Source organism: Sus scrofa, chromosome 1, assembly GCF_000003025.6.
Source record: "Sus scrofa isolate TJ Tabasco breed Duroc chromosome 1, Sscrofa11.1, whole genome shotgun sequence".
In the NCBI taxonomy this organism is placed as follows: Eukaryota; Metazoa; Chordata; class Mammalia; order Artiodactyla; family Suidae; genus Sus; species Sus scrofa.
Window position 1 is genome coordinate 5439576 of NC_010443.5, and position 26939 is coordinate 5466514.

Sequence of the window (26939 nt, forward strand, 5' to 3'; positions counted from 1 at the left end):
ATCATAAATGAGAGAAAGCAAAACAAAACAGTAATATACTATACAATTCTCAGATGAGCACAAATTAAGAAGTCTGACAGTAATGCATATAAACCTACATAATCAAAAGGTGTAATATACTTCTGTAAGACACAAATAACTGGCTGCATTTGTAAAGGGGAAATCACCTATTAAATCTATTATCTATTCAAAAACAACAAAAAGTATACAGTATACTATATGTATCTAGATAGATGTTTTTCTCCTCTGAATCTAAATTAGTGAGTAACAAATCTATAATGCCAAAACAATTTCAACTGTGCATCAGGGTGAACAGTACTTGAACACTGATCTGTATTTTTTGCCTATGTCCTAGTTCTTAAAAGGAAGACAAGAACTTACTTCTAAAAATACAGTGATGGTTTCTGCGACCTACGCTACAGCTAATGGTAACATTTTTGTGGCTGTGGTGTAAGCCAGCAGCTACAGCTCCAATTCGACCCCTTGCCTGGGAACCTCCATATGCTGTGAGTGAAGCCCTAAAAAGACTAAATAAATAAATAAATAAATAATAAAAGATAGTGATGGTTTAAAACTTCTTCCTGAAGTATACAGTGGAATGAACTACTCAAAACTAGGATCCATGTATCTGGCATGCAAATATCAAAAATCCATACAAAAGATAATATATCACTTAGAGTATGTCACACATATATTTTAATATTTTTCTGCTAAAGTAGATTTCTTTGTTGAGGGTCTAGCACTATTTATAACAATAGAACTAAAGAAAGTACCATATTTTTCTTTTCCCCGACACCCCCAAGATGATGTGTGCCATCATTCAGTCTCTTCTCGAGCAGGGGCTCATTGTATAGAGAGGTTCTGTCCTGTCAACCTTCCTTAGCAGGTTGTTCTCTCTTTTATGGCTCCTTGGATTCCTAAGATTTATGGGAAAGTGGGGACATTTTGTTTTAAACTTTAAAAGCCGCATAACTTTCTGCATTTATTCCCACTGAAATCAGGGAATCAATGGAAGCCTCCAGGAAAGCTGCTTGTGTTCGTGGAAATTTGTACCATTAGAATGATGTGCTTTGTCATCACTCCCATCCCCATCATTCCTGTCTCTGCTGAAGGCTGTTTGCTCTTCTCCTTTGCTTTTTTGCTTCGCTTCTTTCATTAATCTTCACTTTCTCAACTCTCATTTGAAAGACACATCTTTAAAGACAATTAGAGTTCAGTTTTTCTTTCACATGGTAAAATGCATAAATTGCCATTGTGGCATGTGTAAAATAGACCTTCACTTCTTTTAGACTCTTCATTACCAGATTCTAAAAATTCTTTTTTCAACTGAATTTTTTTGCACGAATTTCATGTCTTCTTGGTCAGCAGTTGAAATGTTTCAGAGGACTGGCTTCTAAATAACTATAATGTTTTACTGAGCTTCACATTTTTTCCTATGGTATGTTTTATAGGTATGAATAAAATGGAAACTAATTTAATTTTATTGAAAAAAATAGTTCAATTTGAAACAAATTAAATATGTAGCAAAGGCATTGGTGTCAGAAAATCAATCTGACCAATCTGGTTAACACTAACCACAAAAGAGTATTCTGAAGTGAAGAATTTTGGGGTTGAGAATGCGAAAATTTTACCAATGTACTGTTGAGAATGATAGTCATTTAGGATGGAAGACAATTATATGATAACAGTACTTCTTATATCTCATTTTTTCGTCAACCAGCAATACACTTTTCCAGTTTCCACAGCAACCCAATCAATTTCTGATTACAAATGCAAGCAGAGCAATTTAGGCCCAGCCAAGGGAAAATGAAGAGTATATTTGTAGATTTAGAGAAAATCTGAAATTAGCCCATATCACTCATCTGAGAGGCTCAATTTGATATTCACAACTAAGACAAAAACTAAAAACTTAAGAAAATTCTAACTGAAGAATAAAGCACATTACATAGAAAATTCTTATTCTTTTTCCTTAATGTGTTTTGTGAAGATACAGATAATTTCAGGACTGCTGTTAGATGAATGACGTCATTTAATTATAGCAGATGAACTGAATTAAAGCAGAAACAAAGTGACAATTAGACACCAATGATTAAGCAAAATGGGAACTTGGATAATCTCTACAATTTCTATTTGTTTGGATTAATGCTTTCAGTTCCCAAACTACAATAAAAAATACTGATGTATGAAATTTTTTACTTAGATTTTTATTATTTACTTAAAACATAAGGCCTCTCCTCATTAGAACATAAAACAGAACTACCAACATAGTTAGGTGTAATGCTAACTTTAAAGAGCTTCCTAAAAAGTTTAAAAAAAATTATTTACAAAATTGTTTGGGAGTTTCCATTATGGCTCAGTGGTAAAGAACCCAACTAGTATCCATGAGGACACAGGTGCAGTTCCTGGCCCACTCAGTGGGAAGGATCCGGTGTTGCGATGAGCTGTGGTGTAGGTTGCAGACGTGCAGTGGATCCAGTATTGCTGTGGCTGTGGTGTAAGCTGGCAGCTGCAGCTCTGATTCGACCCCTGGCCTGGGAACTTCCATAGGCTGCAGGTGTGGCCCTGTTAAAAAAAAATTCTTAAATGGGCAAAAGACCTAAACAGACATTTCTCCAAGGAAGATACATAGATGGCCAACAAGCACTTGAAACAATGCTCAATATCACTTGATTGATTAAGAGAAATGCAAACAAAACGACCATGAGATACCACCTCACACCAGTCAGTATGGCCATCATTAATAAGTCCACAAATAGCAAATGCTGGAGGGGGCCTGGAGAAAAGGGAACCCTCCTCTACTGTGGGTGGGAATGTAAATTGGTACAACCACTATGGAGAAGAGCATGGAGGTACCTTAGAAAACTATACATAGAACTACCATATGACCCAGAAACCCCACTCCTGGGCATATATCCAGACAAAACTTTCCTTGAAAAAGACACAGGCACCTGCATGTTCATTGCAGCACTAGTCACAATAGCCAAGACATGGAAACAACCCAAACGTCCATCGACAGATGAGTGGATTAGGAAGATGTGGTATATATACACAATGGAATACCACTCAAGTCATAAAAAAGAACAAAATAATGCCATTTGTAACAACATGGACGGAACTAGAGACTCTCATACTGAGTGAAATAAGTCAGAAAGAGAAAGACAAAAACCATATGATATCACTTTTATCTGGAATCTAATATATGGCACAAATGAAGCTTTCCACAGTAAAGAAAATCATGGACTTGGAGAATAGACTTGTGGTTGCCAAGGAGGAGGGGGAGGAAGTGGGGTGTATTGGGGAGCTTGGGGTTAATAGATGTGGACTATTGCCTTTGGAATGGATTAGCAATGAGATCCTGCTATGTAGCACTGGGAACTATGTCTAGTCACTTATGATGGAGCACAATAATGTGAGAAAATAGAATGTACACATGTATGTGTAACTGGGTCACCATGCTGTCCAATAGAAAATTGACAGAACACTGTAAAGCAGCTATAATGGAAAATAATTAAAATAATTATATTGAAAAAAACTTCTTGAAACATATATATCACCCAAATAAAAATAATGCACATGGCTTGGAACCACCTTTTAATAGTGTAAAAACTTCAGGGGAAGCACATTATTGAATTAAGTGCATTTGTAAAACAAGTTAAAGGCCAATGAAGTGATTAGGCAAACACAAACTAGTACCTTAGTGACTCCTAGCCATTAATATGCCTTTCTGAGCACATAACTCATTACTTTGAGTGGCTAAAGCACTGAGGAGACTAGAATCCTATAAAATCCTTAAAGGTCTAGTTTATAGGTCAGGCCAATTACATGTTAGCAGGTTTAGGAAAAATAGAAAACCACTATCTCCTGAGAACTTACTAGGTTTGATCTCCATGTTGCTGAGCATGTGTCTGTTTTACTCTAATATTGCATTTAATCTCCATAAAAACCCTCTGAAGTTATAGACTATAGACTTCTATGCCTTTCCATCAGCTGATGAGGCATTTGAGGCTTTGCAAGTTTAAAGCTAATGTCAAATCCTGACAAGGACTGTATGAAGATACAAACTTTAATTGTGGCCAACCATACTATTTAACATTTGAAGAACATTACAGATGCCACATGAAAGGTTTTCAAATAATTTTACTCTGTTGGCTAAAGATAGATAATCTAATTACAAATGCCTAGTCTAGCTTTTGAAAACAAGATTTTGGTATCTTGCAGTCAAGTCAAATCATCTGATCAGCAGAAAAGATCTGTTAATTTTTGCAAGGCTTAGGAATTTATGATCCAACTTACGATATTAGAATAATGAGTAAAATGACAGTATGAATGTCTTAAGAAATAATTTTTTTGAATGCTATAAAAATTTTTATTATTATTCCAGTTTAATGTGCTATTGTTCAAATTTTCAAAATTCATTGACTAAATTGCATATATGCATTTAGGTCAGCATGAAAGCTTGCTGTTGGCTCTAGGCCACAAATAAATTTATGGTTCCTTATAAAATGTGAAGGATTCCTAAGATGTCTTTGAAAGAAAATAAATGAAGACAGATATAAATTTGAGTTTTATGTACAAGGAATAAATAGATCTCAACAAATAAAGCAAAATGTTAAAGTACTACCTATGATAGTTTTCAATGAGAGATCCTTAATATTAATATCTGCTGGATAACTTGTAATGAAGACAGTGAATGGGAACATAAATATACTTAGTGGAGAAAATGATGACGACTTTGTTTTCATAGCCTAATGTAACAACACTTCAATAAAGCTCATTTAAACTATATACTTAATGAGTTCCCTTTGTGGCTCAGTGGAAACTCATCTGACTAGTATCCATAAGGATACATGTTTGATACATGTTTGATCCCTGGCCTTGCTCAGTGGGTTAAGGGTCTGGTGTTGCAGTGAGCTGTGGTGTAGGTCACAGACATGGCTCAGATCTGGCGTTGCTGTGGCTGTAGCATAGGCTGGCGGCTATAGCTCCAATTCGACCCCTAGCCTGGGAACCTCCATATGCCATGGGTGCGGCCCTAAAAAGCAAAAATAAAATAAAATAAAATAAAATATAGACTTAACACTATACCTAAATCAGTTATGGATGATTTCAGATGATGATGACCATGCTGTACATAGTGATACAGTTTAACCTTATTAAAATAAGAAATAATTTTTTTCTTTTATTCTATATACTATGGGCCTAAGAGAACACCCTTCATGTAGTAACCATGCTTTACATACTGTGTGAGATCCTTCAGATGGTTCAGAGAAGACAAGGATGAACTTGTCATTTCATTAATAACTTCATATGCCAGCTAGGGTTGGGGCTGTGATGATGTAGTTTCATCCTCTCTACCTTTTGACAGTTGGCACAGATAGTCTACTCCTAGGTGTTTAACCAAGAGAGATAAACACATCCATACAGACACCTTTATACCAACATTCATAGCAGCTGTTTTCAATAGCCATACACCTGGCCATACTCAAATGTTCACCAACAGTGAGTTTTTAAACAAACTGTCCTATAGTCATATGGATGGAATACTTTAGCAATAAAATGGAATGAAGTATCAATACATTCTACAAAATGGGTGCATCTCAAAATAATCATGCTGACTGAAAAAGACACCAGGAAAATAGAGTATATTCCATATAACTCTATTTAATTATACATTAAATGCAAACTCCCCTAGAGTGACAAAGCAGAAATAGGGGAGAAAGAGGGAAGGATTACAAAGAGGCATAGGAAGCTTGGGGGTGATGGACATGTTCACAATTTTGATGGCTGTGATGGTTTTAGTTGTATATACATACATATGCCAAAGAGTATTCACTACTGTACCTTATGTAGTTCATCATTAGTACGTCAATTAAGCACTTTTAAGAAGAGATATAGTAGTAAAAGTGTATTATTTACAGATTTGAAATAACTGCATTAAGAATAAAAACCATATGATCCTCTCAAGAGATGCAGAAAAAGCCTTTGACAAATCCAACACCCATTTCTGAAAAAAACCCTTCAGAAAGTGGGCATAGAGGGAACCTACCTCAACATGATAAAGGCCATATATGACAAATCCACAGCCAACATCATTCTCAATGGTGAAAAGCTGAAAGAATTCCCGCTGAGATCAGGAACAAGACAAGGATGTCCGCTCTCACCACTACTCTTCAACATAGTTCTGGAAGTCCTAGCCACAGCAATCAGAGAAGTACAAGAGATAAAAGGAATCCAAATTGGAAAGGAAGAAGTAAAACTATCACTATCTGCAGATGACATGATACTATACCTAGAGAATCCTAAAGACTCTACCAGAAAACTGCTAGAGCTCATCCATGAATTTGGCAAAGTCGCAGGATACAAAATTAATACACAGAAATCGATGGCATTTCTAAACACTAACAATGAAAGAGCATAAAAAGAAATTAGGCAAGCAATCCCATTTACCATCGCATCCAAAAGAATAAAATACCTAGGAGTAAACCTACCTAAAGAGGCAAAAGACCTGTACTCTGAAAACTCTTAAGATACTGATGAAAGAAATCAAAGATGACACAAATAGATGGGAAGATATACCATGCTCATGGACTGGAAGAGTTAATATTATCAAAATGTCTATACTACCTAAGGCATTCTACAGATTCAATGCAATCCCTATCAAATTACCAAGGACATTTTTCACAGTACTTGAACAAAATATTTTAAAGTTTGTTTGGAAGCACAAAAGACCCAGAATAGCCAAAGATATCCTGAAAAAGAAAAATGGAGCTGGAGGTATCAGGCTCCCGGACTTCAGACTAGACTACAAAGCAACAATCATCAAAATCGCATGGTACTGGCACAAAGACAGAAATATAGATCAGTGGAACAGGACAGAAAGCCCAGAATGAAACCCACGCACCTACAGCCAACTAATCTATGACAAAGGAGGCAAGAATATACAATGGAGAATGGACAGCTTGTTCCATAAGTGGTGCTGGGAAAACTGGACAGCCACATGGCAAAGAATGAAATTAGAACACTCCCTAACACCATACACAAAAATAAACTCCAAATGGATTAAAGACCTAGATATAAGACCAGATACCATAAAACTCTTAGAGGAAAACATAGGCCAAACACTCTCTGACATAAATGACAGCAACATCTTCTCAGATCTACCTCTCAGAGTATTGACAGTAAAAACAAAAATAAACAAATGGGATCTAATCAAACTTAAAAGTTTCTGTACATCAAAGGAAACCCTAAACAAAATGAAAAGACAACCCACAGAATGGAGAAAATCTTTGCAAGTGAATCCACTGACAAGGGATTAATCTCCAAAATTTATAAACACCTTCTGCAGCTCCATACCAAAAAAACAAACAAGCCTATCAAAAAATGGACAGAAGATCTAAACAGACAGTTCTCCAAAGAAGTCATATGGATGGCCGAGAAACACATGAAAAGATGATCAACATCACTCATCATTAGAGAAATGCAAATCAAAACCACCATGAGGTACCACCTTACGCCAGCCAGAACGGCCATCATCAAAAAGTCTACAAACAGTAAGTGCTGGAGAGGGTGTGGAGAAAAAGGAACCCCATTACACTGTTGGTGGGATTGTAAATTGGTGCGACCACTATGGAAAGCAGTATGGAGATTCCTCAGAAAACTAAAGATAGAACGACCATTTGATTCCGCAATCCCACTCCTGGGCATCAATCCAGAGAAAACCATGACTCGAAAAAACACCTGTACATCAATGTTCAGCACTATTTTCCATAGCCAAGACAAGAAACAACCTATATGCCCATCTACAGAGGAGTGGATCAAGAAGATGTGGTACAAATACACCATGGAATATGACTCAGCCATTAAAAGGAATGAAATAACGGCATTTTTAGCAACGTGGATGGACCTAGAAATTATCATGCTAAGTGAAGTCAGCCATACAATGAGACACCAACATCAAATGCTTTCACTGACATGTGGAATCTGAAAAAAGGACAGACGGAACTTCTTTGCAGAACAGATGCTGACTCACAGACTTTGAAAAACTTATGGTTTCCAAAGGAGACAGTTTGGGGGGTGGGAGGATGCGCTGGGGTTGTGGGAAGGAAATCATATAAAATTGGATTGTTATGATCATTGTACAACTATAAATGTAATAAATTCATTGAGTGATAAAAAATATTTAAAATAAGAAAGAGTTAAAAGAGACAGAAGCGAAGGAATGTGGCCCTGGGGTGGGATGGTGGGGGCAGCCAGGGACTGATAATCTCTGATAAGCTATTCTCACAACTTTTATCAACTCTGTGCCTGTATCGCATTGACACTTGGAGAAATAATTTTCATTTTGAAAAGCCACTGACAGTGGAACAGAGATTATATGGCTCTTCATCATAAACTGAATATAAGTCTTGAGTTTGTTTTCCAATATTTTAATATATTTCAGCAGATTCACTCCAGCCTACTTTCATTGCTGACAAGTGTCACTTACTACATGTGGATGACTGAACAGGGATACAGGTGAGATCTAAGGTTTCAAAGTAGAGTACAATCAGCAAGTCAGACCAATTATTTCACAGAACAGTAAAAGTGAAAGTGAAGCTGAACTTGTTCATATGAACCTGACACAATTTTTCAGCCTGCTTAACATCTGCTCTGCAGAATACTCTCAACTCTTCCCAGAGGGTGGTATTAGCCACATCTCCTAACAGAAGATTAAGGGTTAAGCATTTTTGGGCTTCTGTGAGCCTCCTGCCTCCTGTTACTAATCGTTCATGCCTGGATCTTGGTTCACTTGGGCTGTAGGTTTGGGTTTTGAGGCCAATGTTTGCCTCAGCTGAATCCTGTTAAGCTGTCTCCCATGTCCGTCTCACCTTAAGTCCTACCCTGGCAGAATCAATTTGGTTGATCCTGGGTTTGTCAGTGTTAGTGCTGGATAAACCTGATGTTTGTACTAAGTAAGTCACTGAAGGTATTTCAATCATGTCCAATATCTAATATACCTGATACCTTGCTGCTGATTCATGCCTTTGAGATCCTCTCAAGGTTTTTGATTCTCTTGGCTTTATAGATCCTAATCTAAAACACCATTCCTGTGATTTTTGCTGCAGTATCAAGTGTTGACAAGTTTCAAATGAATTCAAATCAGCTTCTAATCACATAAGCAAAAGGCCAAATATGACTTAGAGAAGGTCTTTTTACTCATAAGGAAGTTCTTTAATAAATCACCTATATGTTTTCTATAGGTAATGAACAGGTAGGACATGTCTAATAGATGTACATGGACATCCACAGAAGAATTACATTCACAGAGTAGGTTAGGATTAAACAAGAAACACAGCTGAGCATCTCTGATGTCTGTAACACTGTGTATAATGCGGAGAGGCCCAGGGACAAAGAATTACAAGACCCTGGCCACTTAAACTTTATACTTTATCTTATAAAAGCTATATTTGATGAATTTCTTCTAAAACATTGTCATTATTTACTCCTAAAGATGACCAAAGATAATTTTGTGTATGTAAATCCCCGTGAATGTATGTATAATCTGGTGTAATCACGAGTAAATATAATATGTCATTTACTCAAGAAATTCCAAAGAGAAATAAAGTATATACAGAGGCATCTTTCATTATGACTTAAAAGTACTAATATTTATTTTATACAGCTGTTGCTGTTCTGTGTCAATAATCGCTACATTATCTAAATTCTAAAATGTTTTTAAGTATAATACAGTGTTAAATTCAAATAATATTTTGTTAGTGTTAGTGTGAAAAATTTAATGTTACCTAATTTTGAAATAAACCTATAATTTTATCTTATAAAATAACTTTTTTAATACAAAGTGTAAGACATAAAATCTGGTGAAGCATTTACTGTTTGTCTCAGAGACCATTTGTTCATAGCTACTTTGATTTAGAACAATCTGTAAAATATATTTCTCTGTGGATTCTGCTGTAAGTAAATACCGCAAAAGGAAGTAGTACTCATTACATGGCATTTATTATATAATCATATTTTTTCTAGTCTTACGTTCTCTAGTCTGTGGTACATCAGACTTTATTCTGAATTGCTTTAGGAGGATACTTCTAAAATATAAATTATTTATAATATAATCGATTTACATGCTTTTCTTTAAGTGATAGTAACTTTGGTAATAAGAAAATTCATGGATAACAATATCTGAAATTTTTTTTAGGCTAATAACAAATGTTTATAGAAAATTTAAAAGTAAATCTCTCCCTGAGCATAATACTTCTCTACCACAGATTAACTGAATTACCTTACACTTGCTTTAGTTTCAATTCTTGTCTCCCAAATATTAAACCTAAATGTCTCTTGCCTCGCTGTCTTGGTCCTACAAAACCTGTGATCACTGTATGTATTAAAGTTCGGTGGGCTCTGCACCAACACATGGACTCTCTGATCAATACTGTGTCTACGCAACTCCTCCCGCCACACATAATGTAACAGATGCATTTTTAAGTCAATTCTGATTAAGGAAGCAGAAGGAAAACCAATAGATATTTCTTCCTGAATCCTCTTTTTAAAACTTCATTTAAAGACTCAAATAGAAATATACACACTGAAACATATACATATTTTCCAGAAAATTAAACAACTGAAATAGCTTAGACAGGTTCTGGTATTCTAGGTCTCACAAGTATGAGTAAAGATGGTTACCCATAGTTAGGTCATTTTCAGAACTCTTAAACCAGGAATTTGTTAGGTCCTCCGACATGGTTAAGGAGAAGCTAAAGAATCCATCTTGATCTATTTTTCTCCATTATTTTCTGCTTCCTGTTTGTAACTTGTTTTCTTTTGTATTTTTCTCCTTACTGAGAAAATCATAAGAGTCAGGAACATTTGATGATATGTGTTAGTACCTAGTTATGTTTTAAAAATCTTCAAACAATTTAAATAATCTAGGAGAAAGCACTGTCTCATGGACTATTAAATAGGAATCCAGAAAATAGGAAGAAATACCAAAACTTATCTTCCTATTTCAGACTTCCTTAGGATGGACCTAATCTTTATTTTTCATAACATAAAACACTAATAATACTTTTATACAGATGCTTTTTGTAATCTTTTGCTCAAAAACAAATTATCTGGAATTAATAATCCAAAATAAGTATAGACAAAAAATTTTTTCAAGGACCCATAGAACATTTCTAGAAAATGATCTTATTCTACCCCAATAACTTTAATAAATTCCAAACAGCTAAAACTGTAGAAACCAAATTATACAACTGTCAATCAACAAAGCTACCACTAAAAAAATAATCATGATCCAAACAGATAGCAAATAATCCCTCATAACCTTTAGGGAAAATAATCCCTCATAAACAATGATCATACAAAAGTTGAAAGCAAAATTAAAATTACCTATCTTCTTAAATAACAAGACACATATCTATTAAAAATAAAGGTATTTTAAAAGAAAGACATGAAATAAATATTCTAATCAAAAACTCAGTAGAATTTTTTAATAAGGGAGAGTAAGAAAAAGAAAATATAAGAACAGAAATAAGAAATCTGTTGTCAAAACCAGAAGAATTAGTATATAAATTCAGAAGAGAGTACATGAAGAGAGAAATAAGAAGAGCAAAACAAACCATAAATAAACCTAATTAAGAAGAAGTACTAAATTAGCGATGAGAATATAATGGCAGATAGTAAAATTTTAAATGTATTAACAATGTATGTATCATAGGACAACTACAATTTTATTCAAAAGTATTTAGTGATGCTTTTGGGGACTGAGGTGATTAACTTTAGTGAAAGGCGTTTGATGTTTATTTTCTTTTTTCCTCTTTAGACATTTGTTTAAAATTCTACATAAGAATTTTCTCCATTACAAAGAAAATAATTTCTCAAAAACATTATTAAAAGGAAAACATTAAAATCCAATAAATTACTTTTTGCAGAATGAAAACATAGTACACATACTTAATTTTCTTCCTAAAGGAAAGTTTTAGTTTCTAGAAACATCATTTTGTTGGAGCAGCACAGAATGCCAGAGAGAGAGAGGCCCTTCCTGAAGCCCAAAGGATGAGTAAAACTTTGCAATCCCCTCTCCCCAATGGTTATTGACTGAATATTTTGTTTCTCAAAATTCATGCTTAAATTCTAACCCCCCAGGGACTTTGTGGGCGAAGATTTTGCTCCTTGGTAAATGAAAGAAATACTTCATTTATACTAATAAATTAATTTATACTAATTTTTTAAGCTACACACCTCATGATTAAATAATGTACACAAGGAGTTCCATCATAGCTCAGTGGAAATGAATCTGACTAGCATCCATGAGGACACAGGTTAGATCCCTGGCCTTGCTCAGTGGGTGGGATTTGGCATTGCCGTGAGCTGTGGTGTAAGTCACAGATGTGGCTCGGATCTGGCACTGCTGTGGCTGTGGTATAGACTGACAGCTGTAGCTCCGATACAACCCCTAGCCTGGGAACTTCCATGTGCCGTGGGTGTGGCCCTAAAAGACAAAAATAAATAAATGAATAAATAAATAAATAAAGTACATGAACTTAAGAATAAATTAATGCTAGAGTGCCAGATGATATTAACATAATATTAAGTGACTGAAGGAGAAAAACCTTATGATCATCTCAATAAATGCAGAAAGTATCTTTAATAAAGTTCAAAACTGGTCACAATTTTTTTCAAAACCCTTAGGAAATTAAGAATAGGTTACTATCATCCCCAAATTATTCTATACATTCAATACAATTCCAATCAAAATCCCAAAAAGGATTCTCATAAAACTTGACAACTTATTCTAAAATTCCTATAGATGGTAAGAGACTAATAATGGCAAAGGGGATGAAACAACAAACTTAGGGAACTTGCCTTACTAAAAATCAAGATTTATAAAGCTACAATTAAGACAGTGTTACGTTGGCTTGGTAATAGATAAACACACTGATAGGACAGGCCAGAGAATCTCTACTTACTATATATAAATTCCAATGAATGGGTAGCTCTCCATATGGAATAGACCAAATTAAACGTATCTCTCATCTCAAAAAATGAATCAGTGCCTAAATAACATCGTTTGTAAACATTATAAGAATAAAACATGTGCAAGAAAATAACATACCAGGATCAAAAATTATTTCAGAAACTAGACACTAAATATACAAACCAGAATGGGAGAATTTTTTTAAATACTTAAAATTAAATTTACATTTCCTGTTTAGCAAAGAAAATGAAAAAAAGTATAATGATGTCACAGGCCAGAAGACAATATGCCAGGTCCATATCTGGAATATATAAATATCCTGAGTATATAAAGAACATCTGTATGTCAATAAGAAAAGGATAGGGAGTTCCCATTGTGGCTCAGCGGGTTATGAACCCGACTAGTATTCATGAGGACAGAGGTTCAATCCCTGCCCTTGCTCAGTGGGTTAAGGATCTGGAGTTGCTGTGAGCTGTGGTGTAGGTCGCAGACGCGGCTCAGATCCCGAGGTGCTGCTGTGGCTGTGATGTAGTCCAGCAGCAGTAGCTCTGATTTGACCCCTCGCCTGGGAACTTCCATATGCCATAGGTGTGACTCTAAAAAGCAAAAAAAACAAATAACAAAAAACAAAACCCTCGACAACCTAATAAGAAAAAAATGAGCAAAGGCTAAAAATTGGCACACAATAGAGGAAAAAACCCATATGATAAAGAAAACACATCACTAGTTATCAGGGAAATGCAAAATTAAAACAAGATATTATTTCATACCCTTCAGATCTGCATCGTTTTCAGTGTCTGATATCACTTAATGATTAGGATCTGGGATACAGCTGTTGGTAATTACATATATTAGTTGTATATATTAAACGCTACTAAAGCATGACTACAGTACTTTAAACTGTGTTACCTTGGTTAAAATTTCCTCTGAAATATCTCTGAATATTACGTATAATTATAGTACAAAAAAAGGAATAACACTAAATCAGCAGAGACTAGACCATCCTTTAATAAATGTCTTTGGAAAATCTGAATAACATCATACCATGTCCGCGAATGTTCTAAACCTCTATTAAATACTAATTAAATCCAGACACAAGTAGAACAATTAAATTGGAATCTTGGAGGACAGACCCAGGAATCAGTATTTTTAAGTTTCCCAGGTGATTTCAATTTTCAATCTGTGACCCACAGCCTTAGATGTTTCCAACCCATTTACAATACATATCATGAATAATGAGTCAGAGGTGCTGATTTGCTGACTGCCCCACGCCCCCAACACACAGCACACGGGGAAGGTGGATGGCTGGCAGGGCTGGGGTACTTAGAAGCCTCGGGCCTAGTCCCGCAGGCCACAAGGACAGAGTAGAACAGGCAGAGTCAATCAAGCACTGCAGGCAGTGTATAGATCAAACCTCCATCAGAGTCTTCAGATTCTGAAGATCTCTGATTCAGTAATTCTACTTCAGAAAATCTTGTATTTCAAAGAGATATTCTAAAATACAGAAAAAATTATAAAATTATTCATTTTGGGGTTCTCTTGTGGCACAGCGGATTAAGGATGCAGTACAACGTTGTCACTGCAGTGGCTTGGGTCCCTGCTGTGGCATGAGCCAGGGAACTTCCAAATACTGTGGACAGAGCCAAAAAAAAAAAAATCCATTTTGACATTATGTATAATAGCAAAAAACTGAAAGCAACCTGAGTGCATGATTAAATAAATTGTGGCACATTGAGAGGACAGAATTTTATGAAGCCTTTTAGATGCTCAAGAGGAGTTTGTAATGACTTGTAAAATATTAGCAAGTTAGAAGGAATCCATAATATTTCATAGAAAGTATTGAAATTATATAGAATACAAACTAAATATTCAAGCTATATAAACACATCTATTATGTCATGTTTTTCATAGAGTACCTATATACTTTGCTTATATATATTCTATAAAATATATACAATTTAAAGAATTTTAAACATATATATAATTAATAGATTTTATGACATAATTTTTTTGGGGAAAGAAAGCAGAAAATAAAAATTGAAAACTGAATGAGCAGGAAGCCTCATCTGTCTTGTCTCTGAGCCTTTTCCCACTGCCCCTAATGCTTCCCCTGGGTCTCCCTCATTTTTTATATTTCACCAAACAAGATTCCCTTTGGGAAGTCTTTCCTGTCCTAGCTACTCTTTCAGACCATTCAGCAATGTGGTCTCATAGCATCAAGCACTTCCTCTGACTCCTTATAAAACAGCTCCTATCACAAAATGAACCGAGAACAGCCAGGGCTGAAAAAAAAAAAACCAAAAAAACAACTACACACTCCTCAGGCACTGGGAATTCTGAATTCTGTTCTTGGATCAAATTGGACCACCAAGAGCCTACATAAATGTACATGTGAATTTAACCCCTTAAAAAATCAAGTTCCTCAATATAGATTTTAATATCACATACCTGGCCCTTACTGAAGTCTTTTATGGATGAAATGTGCTATTATATTTTTTGTAAGAAACAAAACTGTAGATATGGTTTGTTGCATGTTATGGCAAAAATAAAAATCGCTATAAATGAAAATCCTATAGGATCAATTTCTCTGAGAATTCAGTGTAGAGAAAGCTTGAATTCCCTATAGGAATTGATAGGCTACTTCTTTTGTGATAATGAGAAGTGTATAATCTTCCTCTTTTGGCAGAAAATGCCAAGAAGCTCAGAATGAAATCTGAACATCAATCAATAATTATACTGACCCTTATGAATGAAAAAATTGATTCTCCTTTTCTTTAGCTCAAGCTTTCTACTTTAATTATATTTTATTTCATTGTTTCACTATTGTATGTTCTATTTTGTTTCTGATCATTCCAGTTTATTTTCAAAGCCTTTTGTCTTAATGTATATGTATTTTACTGTGAGACTACTGAAAGTGGTTGAGGAAAAATTATAAACAAATACACAAATAAAATGTTTACGATCATCTTTTCCTAACAAATGTATATTATGAGAAGGATAAAAGCCACCATCAAGAGAATGGAAAGGAAACACACAGAGTGGGAAACTATACTGGAAATACATCTATTTGACAAATGCTTTATATCACTCAGAATAAAATAGGAAAAATATGAATCATTACAAATAAATACACCTAGGGAGTTCCCTTCATGGATCAGAGGTTAATGAATCCAACTAGGAGCCATGAGGTTATAGGTTCAATCCCTGGCCTCACCCAGTGGGTTAAGGATCCAGTGTTGCCATGAGCCATGGCATAGGTCACAGATGCGGCTCAGATCTGGCATTGCTGTGGCTCTGGTGTAGACTGGCAGCTATAGCTTTGATTGGACCCCTAGCCTGGGAACCTCCATATGCTGCAGGTGCAGCCCTAGAAAAGGCAAAAAAAACAAAAAAAACAAAAAAAAAACACCTAATCAAAAGCCAATAGAAAACAGGCAAAAATCTTAAACGTCACTTCACAAAAGAGAACCAAATGGCCAATAAATATATTAAAAAGTTTTAAAATTCATTAGTCACAATAAAAATGAATATTAAATCCACAATGAGATACCATTATACATCCACTAGAATACCTAAAATAGACAATAAAGAAAACAGTAACAGGAGTTCCCACTGTAGCACAGTGGGATGGGTGGCATCTTGGGAGCTTTGGGATGCAGGTTCAATTCCCAGCCCAGCACAGTGGGTTAGGATCCAGAGTTGCCTTAGGTCATGACTGCAGCTGGGATTTGATCCCTGGCCTGGTAACTCCATATGTCATGGGGCAGTCAAAAAAGAAAAAAAGAGAGAGACAGAGAAAGAAAGAAAATAGTAATTACTGATGATGCTAGAGAAAATGACACTCATACAGAGCTGGCAGGAGTTTGAAGTTGAAAAATTGATTTTCAAAATGGTTTTGATATAGTTACTAAAGGAAACATGTGCTTACCCTAGGACCCAGCAACATTCACGCATGTGTTCTCCAAAAAAATTGTACTAAAAAGAAGAACAGAGCTGGAGGTATTATGTTCCCTGACTTATACTATACCACGAAACTGCAATAACCAAAACAGCATGGTATTGGCAAAAATAAAAACAAAACAGACACATAGATACATGAAAAAGAATAGAGAGCCCAAAAATAAACCCATGCACTTAGGATAGACTAATCTACCATAAAGGAAGCAAGATATACAATAGAGAAAAGACAGTCTCTTCAATAAGTGGTGCTGGGAAAATGGACAGCTACATGCAAAAGAACGCAATTAGAACATCTTCTCACACTACATACAAAAATAAATTTTAAATGGTTTGAAAACCTAAATGTAAGATCAGAAACCACAAAAGTCCTAGAAGAAAATATAAGTCATATGCTGTTTGACATAGGTTTAGCAGTATTTTTAGAAAATTTACCCAATTTAAAAAATGGGTAGAAGAGCTGAATATACATTTTTCCAAAGAAGACATATATGCATATGGCCAAAAGGCATATGAAAAGATGCTCAACATCACTAATCATCAGAGAAATGCAAGTCGAACCACAGTGAGGTATCATTTCACACTTGTCAGAATGGTTATCAAAAAGACCATGAATAATAAATGTTGGTGAGGATACAGAGAAAAGGAACACTAATACACTGTTGGTGGGAATGTAAATTGGTGCAGTCACCATGGAAAAAAGTAAAGAGGGTCATCAAAAAAACTAAAAGCAGAACTACCATATGATCCAGCAATTCCATCCCTGTGTATATATCCAAAGAAAATGAAAACACTAATTCAAAAAGATACATACACTACAATGTTCAGAGCAGCATTGTTTATAATTGCCAAGGTATGCAAGCAACCTAACTGTCCACCAACAGATGGACACATATATATGTCCATCAATATATAGATAGAGATACATAATAGTATACTACTCAGCCATAAAAAAGAATGAAATTTTGCCATGTGCAGCAACGTGGATGGACCTAGAGGATGTTATGCTTACTGAAATAAATCAGACAGAGAAAGACAAATTTTTTCATCACTTATACATGGAATCTAAGAAATAAAACAAACCAGTGTATATAACAAAAAAGAAGCAGACTCACAGATACAGAGAACAAACTAGTGGTTTCCAGTGTGCAGAGGGAAGGGGAGAGTGAACAAGAAGGTCGTAGGGGATAAGGAGGGGTACAAGCTACTACGTATAAAATAAATAAGCTATAAGGTTATATTGTACAGCACAGAGACTACAGCCAATATTTTATAATAACTATTAAGTGACATATACTCTTTAAGAATTGTGAATCACTAATTACTTACTTGAAACTTAGTGTACATTAACTAAACCTCAATTTTAAAAAAGTATTAAAATATTCCTTGTAGTACTATTTCTAACAGTCTTCACTTAGAAGTCACATAAATACGCAGCAATAGAGGAACGGATCAATAAATTATATTCCCACACAAAGACAGTATAAAGGAATGAATATGAAGGATCTATAATCATATGCAGTAATGTGGGTGAATTTCACAATGGTGACCCCAGACGTCAGATGCAAAACAACTATATACTTTATGATTCCATGAATACAACTATAAATGTGTTGACATAAGCCGGGATAAGGTCAGCTTGTGGTACACTGGGACAGTTACTGAACAGGTCCTGCAGGGGTTCTGTGGTACTGATAAGATTTCTTGATCTGCGTGCTGGCTATACCACTGCGTTTGGTTTAATATTTATCAAGTGCTATGTATGTTTTTTCCACTTTTATATTAAGCATCAACCAACATATATAAAAAAACAAATAAGAGACGACTTCTCTCAGTTAGAAAAATCTACTAATATAGAATCCATTCTTTGCTCTTCTGTTTAGTAAGTGACCCCCAACGACAAAAATTAAATTGTCTGAGATTTATATGCTAAATGGGAAAAAGACTACGCTGCCTCCTTATAGGATTGCTTGGAAAGTCAAATGGAATAGAGAGGACTAGCCCTATTACTTATTAGAGTGACTTATAAAGTCACTAGGATTAATACACATATAACACTGATAGATAATTCAAATCAAATGGGAAGATTTTTTATATAATTCAGTTTAACTATTTGTGAAAGGTAATGTAAAAACTTATGACCAATTTGGAAAAAAAAAATTCTATCTCACTTTTTAAGCCAAAATGAATTAATATGTGGTAAATCTTTAAAATAAAACATTAAATTATAAGAGGACTAGGGGGAAAAAGATTTAAAAATTCCCCATAATCTTAAATAGGATAAAGCTTCACTAAGCCAAGCCACTTTAACATTTTACAATGGGTATGTATAATGTTAATAAAAAGCTAATTTAAAAAGTCATAAAACATTTGTAAATTATTCTCATTCCTATAGCTTATATTTATATAACACCATCAGTATTTCCCTGAAGGTGCTAATTTGAAGAGGATTGCCAATTATAGTATAAAACATGGTCATTCATTACTTCACTTGAGGAAGTAATGCTAATTAATTAATTAGCACCTACAAACTGCCAGGAACTTATCTGAAACTGCGGATGCAGCAGTGAGTGAAAGAGTAATAGTCCTCTGCCCTCAAGGTGCTGACTCTCCAGTGAAAAGACACTGGAGTTCTCTTGTGGCATATAAGGTTAAGGATCAGGCATCATCTACAGTGGCTCAGTTCGCTGCCGTGGCATGGGTTTGATCCCTGGCCCGGGATGCCGCAGGTACAGCCAAAAAAAAAAAAAAAAGAGAGAAAAACTAGATTAATAGTAGAGAGTGATAAATGTCTATGGAAAAGTACAACACAGGGAAAGAAAAGGCCTCACTAAAACATTAGTTTTTGAACAAAAATTTGAAGGATCGAAAGATGGTGATACGTAGGGGGAAGTGTGTTTCAGGCAGAGGGAACAGGAAGGGTAAAGCTACTGTGGCAGCCGGGCAACTGCTAGGAAACTACTGTGGATGAAACAGACTGGGGGAGGGAGAAAGTACTAAATTACATGTCTAATGAAGAAACAGCCCTCAGATTACATAGGACCATTTAGGAGTTCAAAAACTTTAGCTTTAAGATCAGCCACCTGAGGATTTGACGTGAACATCATCATGACATGGCTGAGTTTTAAAGGGAACTTCCGGGCTCCTAAACTGAGGACGGTCGATTTAAAAAAAACCCAAACTAAAGACAGAAACAAATTATGGCAACAAGAAAGAGGAAAACGATGTGATAACAAGAAAGTGTAGAATTGCATTCCTTCATTCATCAAATATTTCTTGAGTTCATTGTTAAGTGCTGGGTAGGATGAAGAAAATAATTTAGACATGGGTTCTGCCCTCACAGAGAATTTATTTGAGGAGATAAAACATGAGCAGACACAACTCTAACATGTGGTAGAAAACAATGAACAAAGTTTCCAACTTGGTTGACAAAGAGAATTAGGGAAGTCATTGTGAAGCAGTGGCCACAAAAATATAAGCTGCTTGATGGCATACATGCTTCCTTGCTGCTAGATTCCCAGCATCTAAAAGAGTGCGTGGCACAGAGAGTGAACAGCAGATATCTGTTACCTAATGATAGAAGGAATTTGAGTGGGCAGATATGCAGGGAGAAGGGCAGTCAAGCAAAGGGAACAACATAAACAAACTCAAAACTATGAAGAGTTACAGTTGAACTGAGTAGAAGGAAATGAGAATAGTGGGAGATGAAATTAAAACCATAGCATAAGGTTAGGTCACAGAAGGCCTTGCTGGTCTTGTAGAGGTGCCATGATTTTTTTTTTTTTTTTTTTTTTTTCCCTATAAGAGCCAAGGAGTTCCAAAAGCTTTCAACAGTAATAATAGAACTTTATACTGGAAGGACGTGTGTAATAGCACTGATAGGTGATTGAGGAAATCAGCTGATTGGTGGATGGAGTCTACAGATCAGTTTATTTTTTTAATTTTTTTAATTTTGTAAATTTTTTTGTCTTTTGGCCTTTTCTAGGGCCGCTCCTCTGGCATATGGAGGTTCCCAGGCTAGGGGTCTAATCAGAGCTGTAGCCGCCGGCCTACACACCACAGCCACAGCAACATGGGATCTGAGCCATGTCTGCAACCTACACCACAGCTCACGGCAACGCTAGATCATAACCCACTAAGCAAGGCCAGGATCAAACCCACAACCTCATGGTTCATAGTTGGATTTAACTACTGAGCCACAACAGGAACTTCAGATCAGTTTAGATGATACGGCAAAAACCGAGGTAATGACGGCCTCAATCAGGTTATTGCCACTTAGTTCTTTCATCACTAGCGCTTCCAGTGTCCTAACTGTGGATTTGTAAGCCTTACCATAGATGTGGATTTATTTGTACTGTAAATATTTTACTCATCTATCTCCTTTTCTTCACTAGCAATATTTAGCACTCGTGGTGGACACTTGTAATCAACCCCTGATTTCCATTCTTCCTTTTTTACAGTAATGAAGCACTTTGAGCTATAGCTGGACTCAGAGCTAGCAGTCAGAGACTGCATTTCCCAGCCTCTCCTGTAACTGGATGTTGTCATAAGCCTAAGCTTTGGCAATGGACTCGAGCAAAAGTGATGAATGCAGCTTCTGGGACATGCTGCTTGCTCTCCATTTCTTCCTACCTCTTCTTGCAAGTTGCTTCTTACCCACTTTTCTCTCCTCCTACATGAAGTAGGTGTTGGAGATTATGCCCTTTCTGAACTATATAACTCTTAGCCCTTTTCCCGATGGAACAGGTATGGGAGGCTAACTTGCTATAAGGGCCAGTCTTTCATAGGCTTTTGCAAAAAGGGAAAATATAGGCCTATGGCTAAATTCTGGCCAGTGGGAGGTGAATGAAAGTGAGATGCTGTATCTGGGTCATTCCCATAAAAGAAAGCGCTCTGTTTCTTATTTCCTCTGTCTTGAGAATAGGGATTTGACCTAGTGGTGTAAGCCCACCTAGACTCCTGGCATCAAAGCAAGAATATACAAACTCCTAAGTCCTGCATCTATCGCATGGGGAAGTAGTGCCCCATTGCCGTGAATTGCCTATAAACTTGGACTTTACATGTGAAAGAAACAACTTCCATCTCGGTTAAGCTATTGTTATTTGGTCACTGTTAAAGCAGCTGAATCAATATTTTAGTATATAATTTATAAATATTGACCATTACAGCAATGTGTTGAATGAATTGGTAAGCATAAAAGTTTTATTTACTTATTTACTTATTTATTTTTTGCTTCGTAGGGCCACACCTGTGGCATATGGAGGTTCCCAGGCTAGGGGTAGAATAGGAGCCACAGTTGCTGGCCTACACCACAGCCACAGCAACAGGATCTGAGCCATGTCTACAAACTACACCACAGCTCATGGCAACGCCAGATCCCCGACACACTGAGCAAGGCCAGGGATCAAACCCACACCCTCAGGGATACTAGTCAGATTCGTTTCTACCAACAAGGGGGAACTCCCAGAATAAAGTTTTAATATAATATATTAAAGAATTATTTCTCCCATTCCCCTAAGCTTTGAGCATAAAATATCTATAGTCTACTGAAAAAGAAAGATGTAGTCAGCTCAATCAACATAACCTTGGGTCCATATCCTTGCCTCATAAGGTAGAGTAGTACAGAAAGCATCTACTGCCTGTTGAGATGAAGCCAACACAACACTGGGTTACTGGTTTCTTGTTATGGGTTTTATCATACCACAAATAAGGTCTTTCAAGGAAAAAATAAACTATGAAATTTTATATCCTTCTTTTGAGTCAAACATTATAATAATATTAATTTACTATTCTCTGTAGGATTTTTGTCATGGTTTGTTTCCATATAGAATGCAGCAACGATGTGAAGGAAATAAAGGAACTACTTATAATTGAAGAACAACATTTGATATTGGGATTTGAAAAACAATCATTATTTTGTAAATAACTGTATTTATAGCTATAGATTATGACTGTTTAAGAATCTCGGCTTACACAACCCATCCAATCATATCTGTCTATGGTCAAGCCTGTAGACTTATATTACTACAGCACCTCAGAGAAATATTGGGAGTCTTCATATACCTCCTTAGGACAGAGTTCTACATGTCTTTTGTGGAGGTGCACTGGAATGGTGACTTAATTAGTGGAAAGAGGAAACAGATGGCAAGCCCTAAAACCAGAAAAATGGTTTGGGCATTGGCTTTTGGAACAAGGGGTTGCAATGAAGAAAAGCTGGAGATTGGCATGGTCTTTTCTGAATAGAAATAAACCTTCAGAAACAGGGGTGTTTTGCTTTATAATGCTCAAAGGTCTATACTGTTAAAGACAGAAATGTTGAAATGTAAATACTGGATGCAAAAGGGAAACATTTTTATTTCCTGTACCACTGAAGTTAGTTTGTATCAACAGTCTCTTTATCAAGACTTAACTATTGCTATGGTTTTCCCTGGAGTAGTGAGGACAGGGATTTTGTTTTGCGGATTCCAAATCTCCAGAAGTGTGCTTAGCAAATTCTTAGATTAAACACACACCCCACAAACACACACAACTGTTGTTGATTGAAAGAATGGATGGATGGATGAATAATATCTGCATCTAACAACTATGATTTCCACTAAATGAAGTGAATGACTCATCCTCTTTTGAAAATCCCGAAGGAGACATAACTATTACACTAAGGGATTCCTCTTAAATACATAAAAACAGGAAGATAATTTATCTCAAATAAGATGTTTATAATGAAGTCTGCTTCATAATTAATGTCTTCTTTTTTTTTTGAGCCTGTAAGCTTTTTTGTTACTTTTGACAATACTGAAATTATTGATTTCCAGAATATGACTTTAGGTGAAAGTCTATGTTTTGTTTTGTTTTGTTTTTTAATAGAAATTACTGTAAATGCAGGCTCAGGGAAAAAAGGAATCTGACCAATTTTTTTTACAAGTCTTTGGAGAACTATAACATTAAAATCATCACCAAAATTAACGGAATAAATATTGTTTAGAAGAAAAAAATAAAGTATAATTAGATTAGATGTTATAATATTCCGTATTGTTGATAAATTAGCATCTTGGCTCCCATGACCACATAAAGACATGAAAGGCATTCAAAAGGATGGCAGTCACAACAAGCAGAAGTTTTAGTCTATTTCTAAGAATTTTAACTACTGCAATTCAACTGACACACATTCCAATAACCAGAATTATACTTTGTGTAGCAACATGGGAATCTGGCCTAGGGGTCTAAAGATGAACTTCTTCATTCATGTATTTTAAGGATGTGGTTTAGGAATAAAGTATTAGGTTTGCAACATTTATGTAAAGCAAACAATGTGACCCTGGAAAGCAACACTATTCATTTACCGTAATGAGTTGCTATACAGTAAGTCAGAACCTCCCAGAGTGTAAATTATACAAATTCGAAAGCTGCATTTCTTATTTCATATCTCATTTCCAGACAGGTGCTTACTCAGTAGTAAAATCTCGTGTAGCATACCAAATTTAAAGCTATTTTTTTAAAATTATCGTGCATGTAGCCAAACCATTTGTACATAATTTAAACCTTTTCCCTCTAATAGTATTGAGGATAATTGATTTTTTTACTGACACAAAAAGAAAAAATGACATAGGAATTGTATTAATAGGCAGAGATACCTGAACTACAGCTTAGATTGTTAAAAATTAAGGCTTTAAAAGGTCTATCTGCAAATAGACTTCTTATTAAGTTGCTTTTCAGTACTCTTAACATGCCATTTTGTGGGAAAGAGTAGTGTTCGAATAAACGCTAAGATACTCTGAAAATTCCCAGGCTGAACTGATGAAATTTATCGTTAATAAACGAGTTTATATGCCCAGCTCTAAAGGAGCACCTGTCGAAATTTTGCAGGAGAGTTCATGCTTTCTAAGAACTCTGCTCCTCTTAGGCCCTTCGCTGAATGGGGCTAGTGGAGGGATCAGTAAGTAAAGGGGACCTTTCATCTTCCTCTTTGTGTAAATAGCTTAAAGTAATCTGGGGTGTCTAGAACCCTGAGCTATTAGGAAGGTGTCTGCAAATGGGCATAGCGCATCAGCCGCCCGAGGCCCTTCCTAACACCCTCGCCGGACTCCACACTGCTGGGCACCGCCTGCTGCTGGCCGCGGAAGGGCAATTTTCCGCAAAGACCACCCGGGGCACGGGCTCGGCATCCGTCCTAGGGCCGGCCAACCCTACAACCTGGTGTCCCCCGCCTGGCAGCGAGTGGTTCGGGTCAGGAAGATCACTTACGACTGAGTTTTTCATCATGGCTTTGACTGTGAAGCCCTCAGAGACCAGGGGGTGCGGCTGGTGCACCGGGAGCGGCTGTTGTGCCAGCAGCTTGGTCCTCTTCGGCATCTTGTCTGGGCATTTGCTTAAGCTCAGGGTCTCTTTTTCTGCCACCATCTTCCTAGAAAATGTCTTGGTCTCATAAAACGTGTAGTAAAAGAGTCAGTGAGTTTTACGGATGTGGGAGGTCGGGAGAAATTGTAAAAAGGCGCGTGAATGGTAGAAATTCAACCGCTCCTGGTGCCCAGGTGGATCCAGATGTTTGGCAGCTCCTAGGTGAAGGGGGTTGAGGGAGGGGCGGGGCGGGAAGAGGGCAGGCCGGTGGCTAGAGCTGCACCAAGCTTCCAAAGGTAACCCTCCCGGTTGCTAGGCGACACGTCAACACTGCGACAGAAAGGGCTGCCTCCGGGTGACGTGCGTTTCCCGGGCCTCAGGCCGGAAGGGCGGTTGGCTACCGGAGGGCGACCGGCGGCGGGCGGCGAGCGACGTGAGGCGAGACCACGCGTCAGAACTACGACTCCCAGAAGGCCTCGGGCCGCACGCCCTCCGCGCGTGCGCACTCCGAGGCCGGCAGGCTGGCTGGCAGGCTGGCTGGCTGGCCGGCCGGCGGGCGGGGGTGGGGCGTCCTGGAGGATTTAACTCCGGAGCGAGGCTCGTGTGAGCCCAGGCGGGTGCCAGTGTGCTTGGAGGCCCCTGCCCGCCCGGCAGCCTCCACCTGCCCAGTGACCATGATAGGTACGTGAGTACCTGCCAGGTACAGCCTCTCTGCGCCGCCCCGCGCCCCGCTGGGGCGCCGCGCCGGGCCTCGGCCGACGGGGACCCCGAGGTGCCCGCCCGGGTCGGCTGTCAGTTGACACTGCGGGGAGGCGGCGTCTGCGCCGCCCGCGGCCCGGCGCCCGCCGCGGTCCTGGAGAATAAGTGTGTGTGTGTCCCAAGTGCCCACGCGCCCCGGGTCGGACGGGCTCCCCTGGAGACAACTTGGCGAGGGACCTCGGGCGCGCCTCCGCCGCCGGAGGGGCACGAGGGCTGGCCCCGCGGTCCCAGGGCGGGCGCTCTGCGCCGCCGGACCCTGAGGGTGGTGGCAGGGCCCTTCCTCCCGCCGGCGTGACCTCCGGCCCCCGGGGCGCCGGGGCGGCTGTCTCCCAGCGTGGGAGAGTTGGGGACCCGCCGTAGAACTCTGTAAGGGAAAGGCTGGCAGAGCCGTAAGCTCCAGGGGAAGGCCCCTGGGATGATGGTCCGGTCCAAAGAAGTTCCTTCAAGCGGATTTCAACTCACTGCTCCCTAGGATTTTGCCTCCCCAGTCTCGCATTGGAGGTCTGAGATGAAAGGGCAATTAAGAGTAAATGGTGGCAAGGTCTAAAACTCTCACATAATGAATTAACGACTTGTTGTGCAGGAAACAGAAATTACATTTTTTTTTTTAATGTGCAAAATGACCTAAGGGCATTTCTTGAATAAAGCTTTGGAAGTTGCTATGAGAATTGCGTGTAAACACGGTAATGTATAAGGTTACAAAAGTTCCTCTCTTCCAGAATTGCTAGGCCAAAAGTTATTTTAAGGGTTATCTCTGAAAATTAGTGGAAATGCACAGCATGATTACAAAACATTGCTTTGGGGAGTTTATTAGGATAGATTTCCTCTAGATTGTGTATCGGTTTGATGAGTTTATTTGGGGATTATTCCTGATGGGTACCACATATTATACTTGCCTCAAGTACATCTGAAATCAGAT

At 37.5% G+C, this 26939-nt stretch overlaps 1 protein-coding gene across 1 annotated transcript in view; it reads right to left on the reverse strand.

The window, feature by feature from the left end:
• PACRG (parkin coregulated) overlaps nt 1-25683 on the reverse strand; it is a 500573-nt gene extending 474890 nt beyond the window's left edge. The window contains exon 1 of the mRNA XM_021071855.1: nt 25169-25683. Within this exon, the coding sequence (XP_020927514.1) occupies nt 25169-25324 (156 nt within the window). The 5' untranslated portion in view covers nt 25325-25683. The remainder of the gene's footprint in view (nt 1-25168) is intronic.